Source organism: Crotalus tigris, unplaced genomic scaffold, assembly GCF_016545835.1.
Source record: "Crotalus tigris isolate CLP2741 ecotype Arizona unplaced genomic scaffold, ASM1654583v1 scf7180000024383.4638030, whole genome shotgun sequence".
Classification (NCBI taxonomy): domain Eukaryota; kingdom Metazoa; phylum Chordata; class Lepidosauria; order Squamata; family Viperidae; genus Crotalus; species Crotalus tigris.
Genome location: NW_024100553.1, coordinates 3,886,939 through 3,912,320, shown reverse-complemented (window position 1 = coordinate 3,912,320; position 25,382 = coordinate 3,886,939). Strand labels below are relative to the sequence as shown.

Here is a 25,382-nt window from a genome sequence, read left to right as displayed (position 1 = left end):
GCAAACTGTTTTGGCTTTTTTCTTACATTACAAACTAAGGTAATGAAGGAATATTGAGCACCAGCTCAAGCAAGCACCCTAGTGACTCTTCAGAGTTGCTAACTAGGCAATTTCTATTTTCTATGAGTTCTGTTACTATGGAATAAAACCCAGTTGATATTTTGTTACCACCAGGTCTGCCCTCTTCTTCATGGTTGATTCCAAAGGCCTCAAAAACAACTGTTCACAGATTGTTTGCTATGTCACCCCTAGAGTAAGTGTAAACTACCACGTAAAGTATCCCAAATGCTACAGAAGCTCTGCTCAGGCTCTCTGAGTTTCCACTTTTCAAATATGGTTGTTTGGGAGAAGAGAGGTCTGTTAATCGTTAAGGATTAGAAGTTTGTCAACGAAGGCCATGTTTCTGCATTTCTGCCACAGAGGCTTCTGTTCTTTGCCATCCACTAATCCACTCCTACCTGTGAGGCACCTCATCGTCTCCATAGCGCACAGCAATGCTATACGGTCCTTCACGACTTGGTACGTAACTTGCAGTCTGAGTACCATCAGCATTATCCACTACATCTACAGGTTCAACGACTCCTGTAGGACAAGGGCAAGAGGGGAGGGATGAGCCAAGCTCAAAGAAGATACTATTTGTCCAGTCAGGTACAGATTTACTTACCCTTTGGACCTTGAACTTTAACCTCGAGGGGTGCCACACCTGCCTTGCTGGAGTCCACAGTAAAGGACTGGGGAACATTGGCTCTGACGACACCAGGAGTTAGGCCGGGGCCTGAACATTTCACCTTGGATGAATCCACCACATCATGCACAGGCACTTTGAATGGGCTTCCTACAGAGAAGAAAGAAACACAACCTGAGTCAAGGAGCCGCAACTTGGAGTAAGCCTATGCTTCCTCTATTTTTTTTTAAAAGGTTGAGTTCTCACCATCTATTGCAGTGGTTCTCAACCTTTTTAATGCCGCGACCCCCAACCGGTTGTAAGTCGAGGACTACTCAACCGGTTGTAAGTCGAGGACTACTCAACTGGTGCAGCACCGTTTGCAGAATGGGACTTTTGGCGGGCTCAGCAGGGCAGAGACAGCCTGGACAATTCCTATTGGCTTTTGAAAGCCAAAAGAATTAGACTCTATTCAAGAGAGTCTATTCTATTGGCTTTCAAAAGCCAATAGAATAAAAGGGAGTAGCACAGCTAAGGAAAAGGGGAAAAAAATGGCGGAGTGCGTTGTTTGGCAACCCCCGTGAAATGGTCGTTCGACCCCAAATGGGGTCCCGACCCACAGGTTGAGAACCACTGATCTATTGCTTACTGTGAAAGAGACACATTTGTAATCCTTATCTTCATAGCCTCTCTGCTCTCCTTTCTGCTTATCTCTCTGGCCTTTAAGGAAGCTTGGGAAATGTAGGCTTTAGCAAGGGACCAACCAATTTGATGACTCTGAACATGTTCCAGCCATAGGGTGACCATACCTGCTACTAGTGACCAACACCAAAATGTTACAATAATAGATGGCTTTTATTCAGCCCAGGATACCCCATTGTACCCTCTCAATGCTATGCTAGGAGTTAAAACTTCCTGCTCCACCTTTCCTGGTTTGGTAATTATTGCTTAGATGTAGCTGAAGTGCTCCAAAACCTAAGCACAACTTATGGGCTCCTTTTTGCAGAAGCAACCAAGCTGAAGACACCCATGGTGTTAATCTTTTGGTCACGACTAGCTACTCCATTGTAGTGGCTTATACCTCTAGAAAGGATGGGAAATCAGTGGTGCGGTGCAGAGATTAAGATGGAGGTTCTGAATTAGGGGAGTCTGGAGCCAAGTTCCCATTCAGCCACAAATGCTGGGCCAACCACTGTTTTTCAACCCAACGGACCTCACAGGATTGTTGTTGTACAAATAAAATTAGGGAGATTCCCCACAAGTTGTCTCTTCAGCTCCCAGAGAAGCAGCAGGATATTAATGCAATAAATAATGAGGCAATCATCTTTGGGCCAAAGGCTAGATAGGGCCCACAAGGCTTCTTTGTCCAGACTAAGATTTGGGTGGAATCTACATGCCCAGAATGGCAGAAGAAGAGACCTGGCTGCTTCTTCTATCATTGTTCATCGCTACCTTTCTGTCCATATTGCACGGAAAGCGACTTCTTCTTTCTTTATACCAGGGTCATCCAACCACACTCAAAGGAATGGAGTCTTCTCCTCCATAGAGAGACTACTACTCTGTAGGGTCATAAGGCTTCAAGAGGGGAAGACTATTACTCAAGTAGTTATCATATCATCCTATAAAAAGGCAACCCATCCTTCTATTTCAGAATCATTTCCCCAACCTAGCTAATGATAGCCTAAAAAACTGCCAAGCTACAGTTGTGAATATGATGAGCTGTCAGTAGCATTTAAGCCATGTTGCACTCACGGCCCGGCTAGGTTCCCTATTGAAGTCTTGAGGGATTGCCACCACCAAGCCAGTTCAGTTAACCAAGTTCTAACTTCTAATAAGCACTGCCAGCACCAGCCTATTATCACTACATCCAGCTCAAGTCATACCTGGCACTTGGTGGCCACCATATGTGACATTAAGATTGTAGGTGCCAGGCTCATAGGGGATGTACTCCACAGAACAGCTGCCATCTTTGTTGTCAGTGCAGGACATTTTTGCTTCAGAGGGACCTTCAACTGCTAGGCCCAGACCACCAGTTCCAGCACCCCTGTAGCAGAAAGATGGAACAATTGGGTCATGCATTCCAAAGAGGCCTCTGAGCTTTGAACCCTGCCATTATGGGGAATGGGGAATTGTAGCTGCTATGAGAGGGAGAGAGAGGGAGGGGGAGGGAATGTAAAAGTTAAAACATTTCAGTAAGACTACATCAATCTGGAGGGATGGGCAGCCCCAACTTTCTATGTTCCAATTTGGAGCTAATGTATATGTAAAGTTTACAGCAGGGGTGTCAAACTGCCGGCCCGCGGGCTGGTTTCATCATACCGGAGCCGCGCCCCCATTGCCGGCAATGGCAAAAAAGCTCCGATATGTTGCGCGACGTCATGTGACGTCGCAAGTTTAACATGTCTGGTTTACAGTGTTAGAAATCATGGACACCTGAAGGATGTAGCTGTATCTTACTTGGATTTCATATAATAATAATAATAATAATAATAATAATAATAGTAATAATAATAATAATAATAATAATAATAATAATAATAATAATAATAATAATAATAATAATAATAATATAGTAAAGTTGGAAGGGACCTTGGAGGTCATCTAGTCCAACCCCCTGCTCAGGCAGGAAACCCTACACCATTTCGGACAAATGGCTGTCCAGTCTCTTCTTAAAAACTTCCAGTGTTGGAGCATTTACTGCTTCTGGAGGCAGGCTGTTCCACTGATTAATTGTTCTCACTGTCAGGAAGTTTCTCCTTAGTTCTAGGTTGCTTCTCTCCTTGATTAGTTTCCACCCGTTGCTTCTTGTCCTGCCTTCAGGTGCTTTGGAAAATAGCTTAATTCCCTCTTCTTTATGGCAGCCCCTGAGATATTGGAATACTGCTATCATGTCCCCCTTGTCCTTCTCTTCGTTAAACTAGACATACCCAATTCTCGCAACCGTTCCTTATATGTTTTAGCCTCCAGTCCCCTAATCATCTTTGTTGCTCTTCTCTGTACTCTTTCTAGAGTCTCAACATCTTTTTTACATCGTGGTGACCAAAACTGGATGCAGTATTCCAAGTGTGGCCTTACCAAGGCATTGAAGAGTGGTATTAATACTTCACGTGATCTTGATTCTATCCCTCTGTTAATGCAGCCTAGCACTGTGTTGGCCTTTTTGGCAGCTGCCGCACACTGCTGGCTCATATTTAAGTGATTGTCTACTAGGACTCCGAGGTCCCTCTCACAGTTACTACTATTGAGCATGGTGCCACCTATGCTGTACTTGTGTTTAAAGCCTACTTGGGCTTATCTCTTATGGTTTTATTATTTGTCTTCTCAGCAATAGTATGTGCTTTTGAGCCTTCCAAATCCCACTACAAGCTTGCCTTTTAGTCTAAAGTGCTGTGCAATAATGTCAGGGGGAAGCATCGAAGTAGGTGGTTTACGAATTGTGTACAATCGTAGTTCCGACGCCATATATAGTGCCCCAAAGCCTTTGGGATGGCTCCCAGAGCAAATCCAACAATTGATGCCAAACTGTAATTTTTAGGGAGATTACAGGGGAAAATTTTGCAAATCGCAAAATACAGAAGGGAGTGATGGTGCTATCTGTACTTGATTAATCTGATTCCCTCAGTGCCTGCCTTTCCTACCCACCCCACCCAGCCCAGCCCTCAACAACATTCCACTGAAAGGCTAGATACAACAACAAAAAAAAATACATATTCTTGATCAACTTTATTATATGCCTTTTTGAAAGATGGGTAAAAATAGCTAGCCGATACTAAGAGCTACCCTTGTTCGTTCTTCCTTTTCAAATACTGCTACATTCGCTCTTTCTAATTTTTACCTGGTCTCCACTGTGAACTTATTGCGCTTGTTAGTAGTCCCACTTTGGATGCCGGGCCCATGCACTCTCACCCTTGCAGGGTTACATCCTTCAGTTACCGGTACCCGGAAAGGGCTACTTGGTACAGGGCTGCCATCATAGGTCACATCAACCGAGTGGACACCTATAGGGGAACAAGAAAGGGTATATGGAAGGTTACGCTCCTAAGCACTTTGGGAGGTTAAAAAACTGGATGCACTTCTTCATCTAACACAAACACACCCAATGTTGGTTCTCTGAGGTAGTCCAGGCAAGAAGCTGTGAGTACTAACACTACTTTTATTCTAGGACTAGCCGTACCCAGCCACGCGTTGCTGTGGCTCAGTGTGGTTAAATGGAAAAGAAAGAAAAGAGAAAGCGCACGTTTGTAATATGTTTAATTTCACAATGTTTGTGGGTATACAATATTTTTTGTTGTCCCATTGTGTGTGCAGATATAGAGATTACGTCCAACAGATGGCACTGTTTTTTTTAAAAAAACATGTTTTTACCTGTCACAGGTGTGACATCTACATAATATAGGTATATAAAAACACGCGCATATTCGAATGCAACGTTGTGTCAAAATTTCAAAGCAATCGGTGAAGAACTTTCGGAGATTTAAGATTTTGAACAAACAAACATTTACATTTTTATTTATATATAGATAGATAGATTTCAATAACAGAATCTTGCAAGTCTGAAAGTATCTTTCCCCTCCTTTATTCCTGAGAAGTAAGGAGGGTCTCTTCTTGAGATGTTTGCTCAACCTCCACTGCTCCTTCAGACTCAGATTCCATTTATCAGACTGTTGTCTAGGCTGTGACTTTTCCTCCTCTCTCCCAAAATTATTCCTATATACTATTGCATCCTCTCATCTTCTTAAAATAAGGAGCAGCAGGCTTGCAGGGCCAGTGGACCAAAAGCCTCAGAAGAACTAGTTCCTTCTGCCCCAACCCATGTCAACCAGGACCTCACCAACACCCTTACATATCTTTCCCTTAACTCACCATCTTCATAGGGTGTATACTCCACATTGTAGGTACCATCGCCATTGTCACGCACATAGCTCTCTGTAAGGTTTCCCGAAGGATTGGATACTCTTGTTTTGATGTGAGGGCCCCCGGTCTTAGTCAAGGCTCGAGCATCCACATTGAACTCTGTTGTGGCTTCACGGAATACACCTGGCGAGAGGATCAGCAGCATCAATAAGGAAAGCCTTAAACTCTCTACCCTGCCTGCCCAAACTTGTACCTCACTTGCATCTGACTTATGAACACTTTGTGACATCAGCACCACCAGGTAATCTATTTTAAGTTAGTACTCATGGATCCAAACTGAAACTGACAACATCATCCTCAGCCTATTCTGTTTATCATTAAACAAAATAATTAATCATCATTATCCTGCAGCTGAGAGTCAGTTTGGTATAGTAGTTAAAAGGACCGGTTATAAACTGGGAGAATTGTAATCCCATATTAGGCATGAAGCGAACTGGGTGACCTTGGGCCAGTCACTCTGTCTCAGCCCTAGGAATCAGGCAAGGGCAAACCACTTCCAAAAATCTTTCCTTGATAACTGCAGGGACTAATCTAGGCAGTTTCCAGCAGTCAAGACCCGACTTGAAGGCATAATAAAAATGATGAAAAATAATCCTGCAGCCAGGAAACACCAAGGATAGACGATTTCCACAAAGACAGCTTTTGTCCTCATATGCCAACTTGGCAGTACATTCTCGAGTCCTCTTATAATAAAGCCTTAGGCTTATTTAAAAGGACTTGCCAACACCCTGTGTAACTAGCAACAAGCACATCTATAGCGTGCATTTTAGTTCCTGGTCCATATGTGAATATGTTTTAGGAAAACAGCTAAAGTTTCCTGACATCCTTCTCTATGTAGGCAAGAAAGAGAATTAGTGCCCTAATAATCAATGGCAGAAAACCATTAAGTGGTGCTCAAGATTATTAAGTGGTGCTCAAGAATTTGCTTTTATGGGTATTCCTCAATTAACCAAACACTCGATTAGCAACGATTCAAAGTTACAGTGATGTTGAACAAGCAGTATTTACAACTGGTCAAGTTCTGGTCATGACAATGTCCCCATAGTCACGTGATTGTGATCCATGTTACAATTACAACATTGCAACATCCCATGGTCATGTGGTCACCATCTGTGATCTTCACTGCCAGCATCCCATAAGCAGTCAGTAGGGAAGCTGGCAGGAAGTAGTAAATGGTGACCATCAGTAAGTAACACTTTGTTGCACATTGGGACCACATTCCTTAGCAATGGAAATTCCAATCCCAATTATTGTTGTTAGCCAAGGACTAGCTATATTCTGCAGCCACAGAAAGTCAGGGGACACATTCATGAGATTCTCTATTAACTTAACCTAAGAACAACAACTCACTATCTGAGTCCCAGTGCTTTGGATTATCCCCTGCCATTCTTACCTTTGCCTTCCACTCCAGGACCATAGACTTTAACGCCAGATGTATCCACCGCTGGTTCCACGTTGAGCTTACTGGGGAAGTTTGGTATAGGCTGTCCCCCGTATTTAATGGTGATGGTGTAGATACCAGGGCAGAGTGGGATGTAAGTGATGGTGTAAGTGCCATCGCCATTGTCCCGCACGTGGACTTCTGCCTGCGTGCCACTTTCAGAGATGATCTCAATGGTGAGCTCAGCGCTCCCAGCACTAGAGCAGTCCACACTGAACTCTCCTGCCTGCCCCACTGTGGCATGCTCCAGCCCTGGTCCAGAGCACTTCACTTTGGATGGGTCAAAGCCAGGCACCACTTGGGCTTTGAAAGGAGAGCCTGGCACATGGGTGTCCGCAAAGAGGATATTGATGTTGTACTCCCCTGGTTCTGTGGGCAAGTAGGAGACTGAACAAGTGCCATCTCCATTGTCCAGGCATTCTATTTTGGCCTCGCAGGGGCCTTCCACGGTCAGGCCGAGGCCTCCGTTCCCAGCCCCCTTGGTATCAATGGTAAAAGGGGCAGGAATGCCAGCCAAGCCGCCCTTCAAGCCTGGTCCATAGGCCTTCACCTGGAGGGTAGGATGGGGAACAGAAGATAAGCTGACTTAATTTGTAAGCAAAGTCTACTTCAACCCCCCCCCAAAACATTGTACTGTATCCCCTTCCAAAGACGATCCTTTGCTGCTATGCTATACCCAGAGAGAGATAAATGCTTTATTACTTATAATTAATCCGCATATATAAATCCGAGCTGTGACATTTTGCATGTTGTTGCTCATCAGCTGCAGTAATTTATTTATGTAAAACATTTATATAACTTCCCATCTTGCACCAAACTCTGGGCAGTATCCCTCCCCACTCGCCATGCTGGATGGGACTGCCATGAGCTGTAATTAAGCAACATTTGGCGGGACACACATTTCTCACATCTGAAGGTCATTGTAGTGAGCAGGGGAAAATTCAAGTGCACTAAGCCTCTAAGTCTCCATCTACTTTCCATTTTTGAGTTCCGAAGACAAGATTTTCTTGCCTAAAAATTAAGCCTGTAGAAATCCATGAGACCCAATTTGTGAATTGACCCAGCATTAAACCCTCACGTACAGTGAGATTCAAACACTAGCCTGAACCTTCAAATGATCGTTTGTGACATTACAACTGCCTCTCCAATGTGTGTGACATACTCACACACAGAACTGAATCTCCCCCCCCCCGCTTTTTCTAGGAATGGCTCAGGGCAATAAATAAGGCCTGATCCCTTGACACTGAGGATCGTATTCTATTGGCTGAATTAGGGTGAGATTGTATAATAGAATTCTATTGGCTGAATTAGGGCGAGATTGTATAATCTTAATTTAGCAGAACAGGAGGTGCTTTAAATTAGAAGGAGAGAATGGACAACATCCCCCATTGAGAACTGGGCTCTCACCTTGGATGGATTGGTGGGAGGTACTGCTTCCACAGGGAAAGGACTGCCTGGGACAGGGACTCCATCATAGGTGACATCCACTTCATAGGGTCCTTCTTCTCGTGGAATGAACTTCACCACACTGTTGTCTGAGCTCAAGCCTGGCTCTACTTTACAGGGCACAGGCTTAGTGGATGGGCCTGTGATTTTGGCAGCCACCTTGCCTTGGCCTCCAGCGCCTTTAGATTTAACAGTGAACTCCTGGTCTTTGCCCACTTCCACTTCTGCAAGAACCAAGTGCACATCTATGAAGATCAAGTCTTGAACCGATGGGGCATCTTTTCCCCGTTTCCCACAGAACAAAGAGAGGATTCCGCCCACATAGCTCCTATCCTTTACAAATGCTTTGCCAAGACATCCGAGGTGACCCTTCTTTTCCTAGGCCAGGGGTTCTCAACCTGGCCAGCTTTGCTGGCTGAGGAATTCTGGGACTTGAAGTCCACAAGTCTTAAAGTTGCCAAGGTTGAGAACCCCTGGTCTAGGCAGTCATTTAGATATGCCTCTATATACCAAGGCATGGGGAAGGTGACTGTACTTTGCAGCTGGAGTTAAGCTGAGAGGAGAGAATGCTATTGTTGGCATGACTAATATTTCCTGGAAAAAAAAAACAACAACTAGGCAGCCTTGGAGCGCTTCCAGTCATTTTGCCCTGGCAAATGTCCAAGAAGGGAAAGGTTTTATTTAGGAACCACTAGGGAGTTTTCCAAAGGCATGCCTGTTCTTTAAGTATGTTTTCCATCACCCCATGGAACACTGGAACTATCGCTGAAGGAGAGGGTAGGCTGGAAACTGTAATCAATGTGTATGAGGATATAGAGTTTTGCTTTGGGCTAGGAGTCGCCCCAATTCAAACTTACATGGATAGTGAACAGACCCAGAAGAAGGCAAAATGTCTGGATATACAATCATGCTGTACATCAGGGCTTCTCAACCTTTCCGGCTTTGTGGCTGAGTGGGGGGAAGGGGAGGGAGGGATCGAGAGGGGATGGTTCTGTGCAAGTGGCGGCACACAGGCACCACAGTTCCATTGGAGCAAGCGGTGGGCACGCACACCTCTTGCACAAATGGAGCCATGTGCACTACTCGCACAAGTGGAGATGGCAGTCACACTCTCTCTCACCTGCTGCTTCCGTGGCCTGGTTCCGAACGGCTCAAGGCCAGATAGAGGGCTGTGGCCCGGGATTTGGGGACCCCTGCTGTATATGCATGCCCTTATAGCAAACACAGCGTGATTGGTGGAAGATGAAGGGATAATAATGGAACTTGATGCTACCCATTACCACAATCATGTTCAGTTCACCCATACAATTCAACAGTGTGTTCAAAGATGTTTTAAAAGATGGTTCACAACTCTGGATTGGTCTGGAGCAAGAAGTTGGATGGCTAGGATGAAAATCACCATCACAGTTCAGGATAAATCTGATGGAAACTTGACAGATGAGGTGTGTATGTACAAGAGAAAGAGTTGAGCTAAACATATTGGCCACAATTTTGTATAATATAATTTGGCCTTGAGAATCTCAAGCTTTCACTGATGGCAAAACCCCAAGGATGACTGCGTACCCACAGTCTATATTCTAGCAGAACTGCACCTTTTATGTAAAGCCATAAATATACTAGATTCTATTTTGTCATTTGAATCAGGTCCTGTGCAAACTTCCCAGAGGCCATCTGGTCCTGACAGAAAGCTGGAACAGGCAGGCTTCTTGGTCCAGTCCCAAAAGACAACTGTTAGCAGATGCTAGACAGCTGTGCACACTGGCTTTTTTTTTTTTTTTTTTGAACTCTCAATTCAGGCATGGTCTAAAAATGGATGTGGAACCCAAAGCCCTCCAGATGTTGTGAGGTGCAATTTTCATCCATGCTGTATCGGCAAACAGAGTTAGACATTCTGAAAATCATTGTTTTTTTTCTTTTAAAAAAAGAAGCAACAAATGTCCAGCTTCCACAGCAGCTAAAAAAAAATACATTAGCCAAATGCAGCATAACATTTCCAGAACTTGAGAGTATTCAGTAAAAAAAAAAAAAAAAATCACAGCATTCAGAGAGTGGTGCTTGGTGTTATTCAGCACCCTTCCCTGTGATCAGGAGGCAAAAGCAAGCATAGAATTGAAGCTACTGGGATACGTACTGTCTCCAAGTCCAGAGATCTTGATCTTGCCAAGGTCCAGGGTGGGAGCTACTCCCACATTGAAAGGGCTTTTGGGAATTTGGTCTCCCCCGTATGTTACATTTACTCCAAGGTTGCCCTGAAATACAAGAGGAACACTTATCAGTGTGTGTACAGGCACCCTAGTCTGCAGTGCTTCCTTCCCATTCTACAAGCCCGCATCCTTCCTATTGACTTCCCATCAAGACTCTTCCTAGAAGCCACTTGCCCAGTTATTTAAGGGAAGGAGGAAGTAAGGCTGCCAAGTCCCATCCTCTGGCTGACTAGCAAGGTTTCACTAAAAAGCCTTGCTTTCCTAAGGTGGCAAATCTGTACAAAGCTTCTAGTAGTTCGCTATTTAACAAGACGTGACATTTCAGATGAATCTCAGAAAGTCCCCCTCTCTTCTCATAACTTACCTGCTGCACAGGGGTATATCTGACAGTATAGGTGTTATCATGGTGATCGATTATTTCAGAGTCTCTTACGGCATCTCCCTTGGCTGGGCCAGTGAACTGCACATCCAGCTTGGCCTTGCCTGCTGGCTTGGTGTTAACTGTGAAGTGGGTTGGCTTCCCCATCTCCACACCTGAGGAAGCAGGAGAAACTTTCAGAAGGGCAGGCAAACTTTCCAGGTTGGTAGCATGCTTTCTGCTTTATTGATTTTTTGCACCAAGCACTGCCATGGGGTAGAATAGAGTTTATTTTTCCCAGGCACTTTGGAAGGTTGTATTATATTATAAGATGATTTTAAGCTCACAAGATTAAAAATCATTCTAAAACTAGCACCCACCACCTTGATCTATTTCAGTGTTGCATGAGATGTTGCATGAATGAGAACCTCAGGAAGCTCATCAGACAAGGAAATTACGCATCTTATCAAAATAAGTTAAAAGTTTCTCTGGGACATTGCTGCTTAATACCAATATTTACAAAGCCCTTTGTTTTTATCCACATTCAATAGGATTGAGTTCTGTTTCTTTCTGCAAGTCATTGGATCAGGAGTTCCAGACACAACTTTTATGCTCCCAGCTCCTATTTGTAATGTACAGCCTCTTGCAAAACATATCCCCAACTCACCAGTCCTGTTGAGGCCAGGTCCCTCAGCTTTGACTTTGTTGGCATCATGCGAGGGTTCCACTTTGACTCTGATGGGGCTGCTAGGGGTGGCCTAGAGATCAAGAAGAAGCAGGTGAAAAAAGGGAACAATCTCCAGGTGACTCTCCCACACCTCGCAATTTTGCAGTGGTCCCTCTGAGAAATGGTCTTACCTGGTCAGCAAACAGCACCAAGATTGTGTAGCTTCCAGCACCCTGGGGGGTATACTTGACCGTGAAGGTGTCATTATCATTCCGAATAATGTCAAAATTGATGTCAGCCTCAGCTGGGCCCACCACACCAGGGGCACACTTGATGCCAATGCTCACATCACCTTTAAGAAGAGACAAGTCAGCACATGTGAAAGGCATGTAGGTGCGCTATTAAAACCCGATCCTACAATTGTGACACAAATCCCAAATCTTGAAAGTGGACCAAGACATGCCCACATGGTTCTGCCCCTGAAATCTATCAACCTCCAGCTTCAATCTTGCATTCTAAAGGTTAGTTGAGGAGGATTGTTTCTCCAATGGGCAATTCTGGTCTTTTCTGGAGTGGCCATGATGTAGGCCAATAAAGGCAAAGATGCAGGCTATCAACTCACACATGAAGTGTGCAAAGAACTCAGGGTACCTTTTATAATATGCCTCTAAATCCTTATAGCTTTTAAAAGAAATCAAGGATGAGGAAAAGCAAAATTGTAGGGCATGGGAAAGAAAACAAAGCAAGGCCAGAATGGTCTTGATGCTAATTCCTTTCTGTAACTTGTTCAGAGACACATAGTACACTACAAAATTAAGGCATTATGCCAAGCAATTGGGAAGGAAGTTTAGTTACTGTTTGCCACAGAATACAAGTTAGGCACTGCTCTATCTCTGTACTCCACTGCACTTAAAAATTAGCAGTGGGAAAGGACAAATATTTTCCAGCTGTGGGTTGCTTGTCCGTTTGGAAGTTTTGAAACTGTCCTCCAGATGCTATGGGATTAAACCCCATTATATCAATGGCTGGCCATGGTGGTTGCAGCCGAGGGGAGCTATATCTTGGCAACATCTGAAGCAGCACAGCTTTCTCTCTCCCCTTATTTTCATCACCTCCATCACCGGGGCTTTGTGAGACACCTAACCGTGGGAGGGAGCAGGGGAGAGAAAAGCTAATTAAAGGGATTCCAAAGACACAACCTTCTCGGCACAAAGAAGGCGATGAGCAGCAGCTGTTAGGATAGAAAAGGCTTCAGAACTGGGCATCAGAGGTGGACAAGCCAGTCTAAATGAAAGGGCTAGAAAGATTGTACAGCCTTGTCTTTTGTTCCCTTGGCTGCCAGAAGGAGAAAGGGAGGGGGAGCAGGAAACAAAAGTCATGTTTTACGTGCTGCCCTTCAGCGTTAAGTGCTTCTTAGAGCATTTTACAACACAAGCATTTATTCTTGGTTCCCCAATTAAGAATGAGCCTGAAAAGTCCCTGCCCCCAATGCTTAATCAGACCAATGTTGGTGTTCTTCAGAAGACTAGCTTCTCAGAGCTAATGTTTGGTCTGGTTTATGCTGGACTGGAAGGTGGGGTGGGCTGGGATGGGGGTGGCCCATTCCTCCTCTTCCTCCATTCCAGCAATACCAGACATTCCAAGGCATCAAGGATGGAAACGGCTCAACTCACCCTGCCCGGCTTCTGTGCAATCGACTGTAAAGTAGGTCGGTTCATGAGCCTTTAAGCCCGTCTTTGCCACACCAGGACCATACACTTTCACTTTGTGGGGATGGCTGCCAGCTCCAACATTTACCTAGAGACACAAGAATGCAAAATTTTGTCTTTGAACTTGGGGCTGGAGAGGTGGGAGAAGATAAGTGCTCTCCCTAAAACTGGAATATGCAACTTAGAAAAGTTCCTGGAGTCATCACAGCAAGAAGGTAACTTCTTTAATGTTTGAGGATTTGTCTTAAACATCTGAAGAGGGTGAGCGTGCAGGCCATCAATAGAAAAAAAAAGGAAGGAAGGAAATCTAACGGGAGTCCAGCCATGTTGCAGCCGAAACAGTTTTGTTTACAAGGGGAAACTGCTTTCTATTCCTTGCCCAAAGTTTATTGCATTGGGTGGCTATATTACATCTAAATAATAACAATGGCTTGCAACTGGAACATTTAAAAAAAAAAGAAACTAAAGATTTTGACTACTCAAGAATCAGCTATTTGAACTAATGCAAGCAAGGCCAAAATTGGGAAAAAAAATCATCCAGTGGTTCAAAGTGCAGACGATTCAAAGAAGCAGAAGAAAGAATAGATCATATACTAAGCTCATGCAAAAAAAATCACACAAAGTGATTATAAACAATGACCTAGCACAATTGCCAAAATGATTCACTGGAATATCTGTAAAAATTATGCATCAGTAATGAAAAATTGGTGGGCATATAGAAAAGGTACTTGAAAATTACCAGTTAAAATATTGCAAGATTTCACAATACAAACTGCTAATATCTTGGCACATAACACCACAGATTTAATTATTGTTGAAACAAAGAAAGGGTGGATAATTGATGTGGCAATACATAGTAGAATAGTAGAAGACAAAGAATTGAAGAGCTCAAAGTACCAAGATCTGAAAAATTAATTTGAAAGATTATAGCAATACCAACTGTGGAGGTCCCAGCGATTATCAGAACATTGGGCGCCATACCAAAAAACCATGGACAACACTTTGAAAATCTGCATATTGCCAAGTACTTGGATACACACACATACTATCCTGATACACTATAACATCCTAGGTTCTTGGGAAGAACTTAATGCATATGAAGGCCAATGCTAGCTAAAGAACTGTCAGCTATGATTTCACATTGCTGTGTATAATAATGCATATAAAGCCAGAACTGAAAAAGACAGCAACAGACCGCAAATGAAGAAATGGTGGGCTGCTGTGCAAAATCAATACAAAATCAAGTCGACTCATTACAAACAATGGCATTGACAGAGTAGTAACAAGGCTGTGTTGGAATATCTGCAAGAAATCCTATTTGCCTGCAAGCAAGAAGTGGTGAAACCACAAAATAGACAAAATAATAGAAAATAAAGAAGCTAAAGCTCTGGGACTTTAGAATTCAAGCATGCAAGCATCTGGCATACAATACCCCAGACTTAATAACTATTGATAAGACAGACAAAAAAAAAGTCTGGATTGTGGACTTTGCAATACTTGGAGACAGCAGAGTAGAAGAGAAAGAACTGGATGAAATCACAAAACATAAAGCCTGGCAAATAGAACTGTGGCAAAAGAAAGCAAAGACAGTACCAATAGTAACACTGAGTACAATTCCAAAATGTCTGTAGTACCACCTGAACACCATCGGCATTGACAAAATCACCATCAGTCAATTGCAAAGGGCAGCTTTCCTTAAAACAGTTTACATCCTGCGACGATACCTTTTAAACAACATCTACCAGGTCCTTGGGAAGGACTCAATGGGTAGAAAAAATTCCAAATCCAGTCTAAACCTCTGACTGACTTTGTGACTGATCATAATAATAAAGTAGTAGTAGTTAGTTGTTGTTTGGGAGGGAAACCTACATGTGAAAAGCCTCTGGCTTCAGAGGCTTTTGTAGGGCATTCTGAGGCAGCCTTTTGCTTCCTGGGACCAAGATTAATGAAGTCCCATTTTGCCCTAATAACGTTGCTTGCTACTGCAAGGAACACTAACCCTGTAAGGACTGTTGGGAATATTGACTCCTCCCCATGACACCATCGCAGTGTGCTTCATTGGCTTCTTGGGCAAGTAGGAACAGTTATAGGTGCCATTGCCATTATCCTTCACTGAGACATCTACTGGCGATCCTTCAGAGTCCTGAGATACAGAAATCAAAAATCATCTTTCTGCAGGCGAATGTCTTTTACCACAATTTTTTTACCCTCCCCATCATGGAGAAAGCACTTCTCCAATTCCTTTTAAAGCAACTTTCCAAAAGGTACTCTCCAGATGCACTGGGGCTAACATTGGCAGAATTCCCAAATAGTTCTCAATTTCTTGTTACTTCCCACTCATGTCTAAGAGTTAAAGTCCCAATCTAGCCAGATACACTGGTTAGACACCCGGCTGGGGAAGGCATCTCTCAGCAATGGAGAATCCCGTGCCTATTGGCGATGTAAACTATCTCACCTGTACTTGCACTTTGAGAGGTGCTTTTCCACCACTCCTTGCATCTACCGTGAACTCTGCAGGCTTGTTGACCGCAACACCAGTCTTCTCTAGGCCTGGGCCCTGCGCTTTCACCTTGAGAGGAGTTGAAAGAGAACTGTTAACTGAAAAACCTTTGCTGACCGTCACAAGACATGCCCCCTTCCCCCCCCAACACACAAAAAAAGTCAATCAATTTTGCTGGGAGATTTTGGAAGATAGGATCAGCCAGAGAATTAAAGTTGGATAAAGTCCTGAACAATTGGCATAAAAGACCTTCCATTTCATTGTTTTCATCTGGAAGACCTGCTCAAAATTCCATTCACAGATTTCCCCAACCAAGATAGCAAGAAACCTTGATTTATATTATTTTCCCAAGGAAACAGTCACTTTAAACCTCATGTGCAGACACAGCTTTAAAAGTATGTTCTTAAAGGTGCATTTGCAAACCACCACCACAACCTCCCCACCAGCCAGCCATAGGTGTCCAAATGACTGGCTATTAACTCATCTCCTACCACAGAAGCATCTGCATACAAAATTAAAGCCAGGATGCACAAAAAGGAAACATAACCCTTATTGAGCCCACCTTTCTGGCAAAGAGGTACTTGCCTTCTCAGGATAGAAGTCCTTGGGAGCAGCCTTGATTTCTGCCATGAAGGGACTGAGTTTGATGTCTTCATTGTTGCAGAGCACATGGACTGCATATTCCCCTGGCTCCTGGGGCCAGTAGCGCACATCGCAGGAGCCATCTCCCTTGTCATCACATTCAATCTTTGCCTGTGAGGGACCCTCCACTGAGAAGCCTTCAAGGAATAGAGAGGATGAATCAGGTGCTTACACAGAACAGAACAGAACATTTATAGCACCTCTAAACAGCAAGCAAAGCATACAAGGAACAAAGTTTTGAAGACAACATATTTCATGTGACGTTCTGCTACTAATACAGCCATCCCCGATGCCTTCCAGGTGTTTTAGGCTACGATTTCTCTAATTTCACAGCAGTACTGAAATTCAACATGCCTAGAAACCGTGAGGTTGGGAAAAGTTGGATCATACAAACCAAGATTCTCAAAATCGTCTATAAACTAATGACAACAAAAATAAATCTACAAGCCTCCTGTCCTTAGAAGGAAATGTGATGAAATGAAATGCTTTGCAATAAAGAAAGTAAAGGGTTAATTGGACACTTCCATGTAAATAAGGCAGGACAGTTAGCTAAGGCAGAGGTAAGGGATGGACTAAAAATGAGAAAGGGAAAGGATCATTCTCTAGAAAAGAGAACGAAGGAGAGAGAGATGGTCCAGTCCTTAGGAAAAAAATATTATGTGGATAAACACAGAGATCTCAACCTCTGAACAGAAACCAATTGTATCCATATAATCTGTTCATACAAAATGATTTTATAAACAATCTCTAAATACAAATCATAGACACATAACCACTTATGGCTAAGGAGCCCCTAGTTAAAGCGGTGATCATATAAAAATTCTAAATGTATTATTCTGGTATAGTGGCAGCGATGTATTAAATTGTTGATTGATTCCCAAAATAAGCTAAGAGGGTATCCCCTCTGAACAAAAAAATTCAGGTAGTCCCAAGACTAGGATGGTTTTGAAGGCTTCCTTATGAATGGGATGGAGAAAGGGAAAAAAAGTGCCCCCAAATGCTTGCTTCCCCAAGAGTGGCAGTTGTGACATGAGTTAAATACTCATTTCAATAGAAGCTTGGTCAGGGGAGAGACCCCCAAGTTAGCAGCACTGCAAAATGCCAGTTTTGATAGCGACTGCTCCCTCCAAAGGGTATAATAATATCCAGTAGGGCCATGGATTACCTCAGTTAGTGGGAAAGCATTAAGGCAGAAACAGTTCAGAAAAGTCTGATCTCTGTGCAAAGATATTTTAAGAAGTGACATATAGAATTTTAATTCATGTCCAGTTAGACACTGGAAGCACACAGAATTCTTTATAGAGCAACTGTGATTCTCATGAAAATCAACCATCCTCAAGGCAACTCATTATGTAGAATAACTTAAGACGTCAGCCCCCAATGCTGAAATTATCCAAACATGCCTGTTGCAGAGAGACTGAATGATTCAAAACTATTGCGGAGGCTAGATGAGAACAAGGAATTCTGCTACTGTAAAGACATAGGCCAAAGCAGTTCCTTTTCCCCTACATGGGAGGAAAGCTTTCAAATGACATTTGGATGAATTCTCCAGATTAAGGATGTATTGGATTTTTTAATCCTTATAGCTGCCCTTGTGGGAAGTGGGAAGTGGGAGGGAGAGGATGTAAATCATATAAATAAATCGAACATGGAAATGCAAGATAGTGATGCAAGGTGGAAGACCACTTACCTAATGTGCCAACATCATCCCCAATGGCCTCCACTACGAAATCTGCCGACTTGCCCACGACACCTCCTTCCAAACCTGGCCCCCAGGCTCGCACCTTCTGGTTTGTGCATTCTGTCCCAATTCTCACCTCAAATGGGCTACAAGTTAAAGAGGTAACTTTTTACATTCTGCTTCAGTAATAGTTATCCTGTAAAGAGACCCTATAGCAGCCTTTCCTAACCAGACTTCTCCTTTCTAGGACCTGAAGCTCAATACACCTGAATGCTGTCTGTTCAGACTTGCTCTAGCATAGTCTCAGTGGCAACTTATCTACCACAGTCTTCCATCAAAAGATGTAGAGCAAAAGAATTACTGAATGCTTCTGTCTGCCTCATTTTGGTCAGCAAATTCCAAAACTGAACACAAAGGTGCTTTCCCCCCACCAAAAGGCAACTGAACTTTGTTTTTCCTTGAAGATGTTTCACTTCTCATCCAAAAAGCGAAACGTCTTCAAGGAAAATGAAGTCCAGTTGCCTTTTGAAAAAAAGCACCTTTGGGACAACCATGACCTGGATGACTGAGAATCTCAATAGACAAAACTGAACACAGTACTTATACCCTAAGTACCTTCACCAAAATCATGGTTATGTTCCATATAAGCAACCTTGCATACCCTGCTTGGCCCTGTTGTGTATCACAGAACTTTATAGCTTTCCTCTCCATAGTCTCAGGAACCTGAACAGACACTTTTCAATAATAGTTGTATCTTTCTTGCCCCCCATCTGGGTTTTGCCTTCCATCTCACCTGCGGGGGATGTGCTGCCCTCCCCAAGTTATTGTGATAGTATAATTGCCAGGTACAGTTGGGTAGTATTCAAAACTATATACTCCATCACCCAGATCCTTCTGCTTGACACGTTCTTCTAATCCTTCTGGAAAGAGAAGAGAGAGAGAGAGAATTGCAATGATCAAGTCAAGCCAGCCCTATAATTAGGCACAATGAGGCAGCCTCCTCAGATAGCTAATTTGTAGTGGCTGGAAAAAGAATCCCCAAGGGATTGTTGTGGGGTTTTTGTAGAAAGTGAGAAGCACTTCTGCATTTTCCTATTTTTAGGTCTTATAAATTTGATTTCGGAGGAGGGGGAGAATTTGACAATGCACACTGCATAGGACAGTGATGGCAAACCTTTTAGAGACTGAGTGCCCAAACTGCAACCCAAAACCCATTTATGCATCGTCGAGTGCCGGGTGGGTGTGGCCAATTGGGTGGGCGTGGCCAATTGGGTGGGCATGGCTGCAGTGGTAACGACAGTCTGGGTAGGACTAAAAAGTTCAATCAATCAATTCCAACTCTGCAAGATTTTTTTTTCCCCGCGAGAAGTTGAAATTGACTGATTGAACCTTTTTTTTTTTTTTTTTTTGCTCACGGTGGCGGAAGCCTAAAGTGAAAAGGTTTTATAAAACTCAGCTGAAGGCCTAGGTCTGGGGCGACGGAACGCATGCCCACAGAGAGGGCTCTGAGTGCCGTCTCTGGCACCCGTGCCATAGGTTCACCACCACTGGCATAGGAGAAAGCCCAGTACAGTACTTGGGAGATTTGGATCTGAATGCCCTTGTGACCCTGAAGTTGATTTAGTTGTGTTGACAACTGACCTTGCGTTTCTCAAGTTTATCCTGAAATTAAACCTTCTCATTTCTTTGGAAAGAAAGAGTAGAGTGTAAAAGAAGGAAGCATTCAGGTAGTCGTCACTTAATGCCCAGTTACTTAGCAACTATGCAAAATTACAATGGGCCTTCCCCAGACCTACCGTTTTTTAGGCTGTGCTTCACCCCACCCCCATAGTCACATAATCGCATTGTAGGCGCTTAGCAACCATCTCACATTTACAGCTGTTTAGCGGGTCCCATGGTCATGTGTCAACAATTTTTGGCATTTTTTTTGCTAGTTTTCAGTGTTTGCTACCAATTTCTGGCAAAAAATGCCCCTTGGGGAAAACAGATTCATTTATGACTACAGTGTTCGCTTAACAACTGCTGCAAAACAGGTAATTGTTCACTGCTTAATGGCCATCACCACAATTGTAATTCCAGACTCAATTATGTTCATAAGTCAAGGACTAACTGTACTACAAGTTGTCATTGAACAATGCTATCATCTTATCCTTATTTATTTATTTAGTGTATGGCATATCATACATACATATATCGTAGCAATATATATTAACATTTCATCTAGATTAATAAAACACAATAAAATATAAATGTTAAAAAACCTATGTTCAAACACCAATGTTTAGGCCAGGGGTAGGCAACCTTGGCTCTTTTATGACTCATGGACTTCAACTCTCAGAATTCCTGAGCCAGCTCAGGAATTCTGGGAGTTGAAGTCCATGAGTCATAAAAGAGCCAAGGTTGCCTACCCCTGGTCTAGGCCATCTAACCATTTTTATATTTAAAAAATCAGATACTGGACTGGTATGTGCCCTCAGCTTACAGCCGATCACAATGTGATCTACAGTTTGACATGGGATCCCAGTCATACTGAGGGACGGATACTATGCCCCATTTATACAGAGAGTCCCGGCAGACGTCATGTGGTGTGAATCCTATTCAGGATTGTCCACTGCTGATGTGATAGTTCAAAAATCTTGGCACCTTTTTTGTGAGGTCATCTCACCCTAATAGAAGGCGAGACTGGTGAGCATAAAACCCACCCTATCTTTCAGTTCATTAAATACCCTTATTTTCTTAACACAGTAACTGAAGTCCTAGCTCTTTCTCCAGCCACACAAATGGGCCTTGATCAAACAGGCCTGGCCCAGCTCACCTTCAGACAGCTCAAGTGTAATCTACTATTTGGCAAGAGCAAAATTCCGGATGTCATTAACATTCCCCGATGTATCTTTGGGATCTTTGTAGATAGGAGCCCCCAAGGGAAAAAACTGAAGCAGCCACGCTCTCAAGATTTTTTATCTTCCTGGATCAGGCTTTTCAAGGTTGCCTTAGGCTGAGTTGCCCAACCCTGCTTTGAATGCTTATGGTTTGAACTGAGGGTTACCGCTGTCAAATCCAGCATATCTCCAATGTGCAGGCTAATTACACTTGCCTTGTAGAAGGCCCAAGAATTTAACAAGTCCATAGACAAAAAAAAAAAAAAGAGGCTCCCTGACACTGTAGTTTTAGAAGAGATATATGCATTTATTGAGACTGGGTATTAATGACAACCCCCCCCCCAAAAACCCCCAAGAAGCATATTTCAAGCACTAATGTTCAGTATCTACATCTTACTTCGTTCTCCAAAAGCTATATTTTGCCTTCACTGGGTCTTTTTTGTAATAAATTAGCCTGTCTCCATGTCTATCCTTTGCACCCACTCCACAACACGCAATGGCCAGGCTGAGACCTGCTTAAGGTGCGAGTATGTTGACATTAGACATTTTCTCTTTTGTTTCCTGGATCCAAACTGGCTCACTAATTTTGAAATATTTCAGGATTAGAAGTATCCTGCCGGGAAGTGTGTTTTAAAGGGTGCTCTACTTACAAAGGATAAAGGTTTAAGTTTCCTCTCCCATGGGTCTTCCAGACATGCTAGGAGAGAACTATGATCCCCAGAATTAATGCCCAATGTCAAGACGATACCAGACAACACAACAAGTGAATTAAGCTTCAGTCAGCCATTTTTTCAGGATATAAAGTTGATTCCTCTATTTTGGATACTCATTTATACTAGCCTGCCCGTGTTTTTAAAAAGGGACTACTAGACACAGAAATTGAAAGCCTAGATAAGAACCAGAAACTTTATATACCTATCAAACAGCAACGGCAAAACACAACAGATTCTCATCTAATTAATGTTTCATGGGCAACAACTCTTGTGCAGTAGTTCCATTGTGGACACATACCAGCTATTCAGTGTGATGAGTACCAAACATCAACCAAAGAGACAAGAAAGTACAACTCTTTGAACAAAAACAGACCCAGCATGCCTTTGAACACTGGGAAAGTGCAATAAGGAGCTAACATCAGACACAGGATGAAATCAAACAGGTTTGTTTACATAAAATCTAAATCCTTCCCCTCTACCAACCAACCCCCTTTTTCATTCTTGTGAAATGCAAACCACAGTAGGGAAGAATGCCTCTAGGGGACTTACTTGGGCCTTTGATTGTGACCTTGAGCTCACCGCTGCCAGCGCCCTTGGTGTACACCTTGAAGTCTGAAGTCTCTTTTACTCGGACCCCCTTGGGTTGCAGGCCTCGACCTACCGCTCGGCAAGCATTGGGGTTGCATGCTGCAGCCGCAGCAAAAGAAACAAGGAGAATCAAGACTCAGTGGAATGCAATTCTCTAGAATCAAGCACCTTTCTACTAAACATATGCAGGTCCTTTCCATCATTAATGTGCTGGGTACCCACATGAAAACAAGGGAGTGGGATTTTAAAAGTTATAGGCTGCCCCCCCCCCAGACACAACAGGACATGCACTTCTGCCACATTTCCTCCACCCTCGTTTGCCATGTGAAATACCATTAGCCCTGGGTCCAGGCGTGCAGCAGCTGGGAGGAGATGAGGGTCAGCAGAGATCCAGGAAGATGGCTCTTCAGAGAAGAGAGGACAGAAGAGAGGAGAGCTGGCCAGCACAGGAGAAGGTAGGCAGAAAGGAGAGGACAGAGGTTAGCATAGAGTAGAGATTTACCCTCTTCTGGCCAGAAAGAGGAACCCAAGCAGAGGCAGTGATGATAAGGACAGTGAGGCCCACTATCAAGCCCAGGAGACTCACCTTGCCCCACAGTGACTGTGTACGGGCTGCGAGGGATGGGAATCCCACCAAAGGTAATGTAGATGGTGTAGGTGCCCTCCAAAGTGGGCTTGTAGGAGCAGCGATATGTGCTATTGCCTTTGTCTTCCAGTTGCTGCTCAACTGTTCCTTTCTTGCCAGTGGGATCTTGAATGATTACCTCAAGTTCTCCAACCCCAGCACCTGGGGCAGTAATGAGACAACTTAAATATCACGTGCACTGTACCTTGTTTAACCCTTCAATGCTGCATTGCATGGTGGAAAAAAAAATGTTTATCAGTGGCACTTTGACAAAGCAAACTGGCCTGGACAGTATAAGCTAATAGACCAACTCTAAAGGCACTTTCATTCTTTCCATGTGAATGATTCCTATGTCCCTAGAAAACCCAGCTCCTAAAAGTAGACCTCCTTGCCTCCCACATCCATTTGCATTTGAAATCGCAGAAATGGGAAATATTCCAGGTTCCATTCTCTACAGAGCAATGTTTCGTCAAGTATTATTGCTTGAGCTTTTTCACCAACATTCCAAGCCTGCACTTCTTTAAACTATCAAAATTATATAAATGCTTTCTCCATTAGCAATTATTACTTTAGGAAAACAGAATTTTCATCATTAAACGCATTCTGCTCCCTCGTTACAAAACCATTTTGCCTTTTTAAATTAGTCTTCCTTAACTGGTGCCCCCAGATCTACTGGGACTACAGTGCATTGCCCAGAATTCTCAACCAGCATGGTAGTTAGATTGCCAGCTCATCTGGAGGGCACTCAGTTGGGGAAGGCAATCTTAAAATCTCAACATCAGTTTGGAGGAAGATGACAGCTGGAACAGCTAATTGATCCAAAGCAGTGTTTAAATTTGAATTCCAGCAATTGAACAAACTATCAAACCCTATTCATGCAGGTGGAAGATCAAACTTCTTAGAACAGAGTTCAATTTATAGTACTTATACGGCTTCCTCTGCATACAGTATGGCATTCTTATGTAAGTTATCTAATAAAAATAGCATCAGAAAACCTTTTGTTCTCCCTCTCTGTATATTTTGCTTCAGACTTTGCTTCAAAAAGGAAAATAAATGGGAAGAATCCTGATAAATTTAGAATGTAAATGCTCTAAGGGGTGTCAAAATGGCAGCCAATGCCCACCCTGGCTCCGCAAAGGCAAAAACGTTGTGATATGTCACGTGACATGACCGAGTTTGACATCCATGCTCTAGAAGAGTCTGGGATTTCCAAATAATTTTATGAGTGCTAGCTACAACAAGCAATACAACTAAACTGCTTACCAGCAGCTGTTAAAAGCTAATCATCTTTAATGTTTGAAGACTTAAAAGCTACTCACTTCATAATTATATGTACAAAAAGCAACAATGAGAGATCTCTCATTTTGCAAAGGGCAACTAGGACAATGAATATTTTTTGTACAAGAAGAACAATGTGTTTCAGGATGGGCAAGGGAAAGAAAAAAAACCTTTCCAAGAAGCTGATATTTTTGGATTAAGTTGAGAGTTTCAGAGCAATTGATATCATCCAAGCCCTGCATCACTGTTTGATTTTATATCATGCCAAGTTCAATAAGAACAGTCTGAACAGCTTAAGATACTCAGTGACTTAAATGCTACAATTATTCATATTCTTTACTCTTTACAATGAAGATAAGTGAGCTATTCTAGAGGCATCATGTTTCCCAATGGGAAGCCCCAGATTCCGATCTATGAGACAAGAAATTCACTCATGATATACTTGCTGGCATTCTCTGCAATTCATGAAAGGATACTAAAATTCTTGAACAGAATCCTTTAACTGTTTTGTCAGTATCAGCCATTAAAACTAGCTTGAAACTAGGAAACATTTGCTATTCCTTTTGGTAATCAAGCCTCTGATAGCAATTCTGAAACCACATGGAAACCTGAGAGAGATACAGAATTACTGTCTTCTTATAAACTTTCAATTTTCAACAAAGTACATTTTCACTGGTACAATTTCCTATCCAGGCTGCTATCTCCCTAGGACCCACCCCCTTCACTGACCAGCAGTAAAGATTTCAAAGTAGGTAGTCTTGTTGGCTATGTTGCCAGTGGATTCGAGGCCAGGGCCTTGAGCAGTAACCTTGCTGGCATCACCATGGGATTTGTCCACATTCACCTCAAAAGGACTCTTGGCAATGTGCTGCCCAGCAAACAATACCGTCACCTGGAACAAAAAGGAAGGAAGTCAGAGGAGGGGGCATTCAGTCATTCTTTGATTGACTGCCACTATATTCATGATTCTTACCTTGTGGACACCTGTCACTTTAGGCACATACCACACTGAGAATGTCCGATTCTTGTCATTGTTAGCGATGACCTTAGCCTAGGAGATAAATATGACAAAG

General features: G+C 43.1%; 1 protein-coding gene across 4 annotated transcripts in view; it reads right to left on the bottom strand.

Annotated features, from left to right (window-relative positions):
* Positions 1-25,382, bottom strand: part of FLNA (filamin A) — a 77,781-nt gene that overhangs the window by 28,881 nt on the left and 23,518 nt on the right. For all 4 annotated transcript variants that reach the window (XM_039328774.1, XM_039328776.1, XM_039328775.1 and 1 more), the window contains exons 7-27: positions 25,283-25,360; positions 25,039-25,201; positions 22,993-23,193; positions 22,368-22,505; positions 19,020-19,146; positions 18,236-18,372; positions 16,489-16,682; positions 15,859-15,972; positions 15,403-15,546; positions 13,368-13,491; positions 11,886-12,046; positions 11,695-11,785; positions 11,034-11,203; positions 10,597-10,714; positions 8,427-8,689; positions 6,972-7,569; positions 5,528-5,701; positions 4,500-4,662; positions 2,548-2,708; positions 665-835; positions 459-582 (exon numbers count right to left, since the gene is read on the bottom strand). In XM_039328774.1, the coding sequence (XP_039184708.1) occupies positions 459-582; positions 665-835; positions 2,548-2,708; positions 4,500-4,662; positions 5,528-5,701; positions 6,972-7,569; positions 8,427-8,689; positions 10,597-10,714; positions 11,034-11,203; positions 11,695-11,785; positions 11,886-12,046; positions 13,368-13,491; positions 15,403-15,546; positions 15,859-15,972; positions 16,489-16,682; positions 18,236-18,372; positions 19,020-19,146; positions 22,368-22,505; positions 22,993-23,193; positions 25,039-25,201; positions 25,283-25,360 (3,614 nt within the window). The remainder of the gene's footprint in view (positions 1-458; positions 583-664; positions 836-2,547; positions 2,709-4,499; positions 4,663-5,527; positions 5,702-6,971; positions 7,570-8,426; positions 8,690-10,596; positions 10,715-11,033; positions 11,204-11,694; positions 11,786-11,885; positions 12,047-13,367; positions 13,492-15,402; positions 15,547-15,858; positions 15,973-16,488; positions 16,683-18,235; positions 18,373-19,019; positions 19,147-22,367; positions 22,506-22,992; positions 23,194-25,038; positions 25,202-25,282; positions 25,361-25,382) is intronic.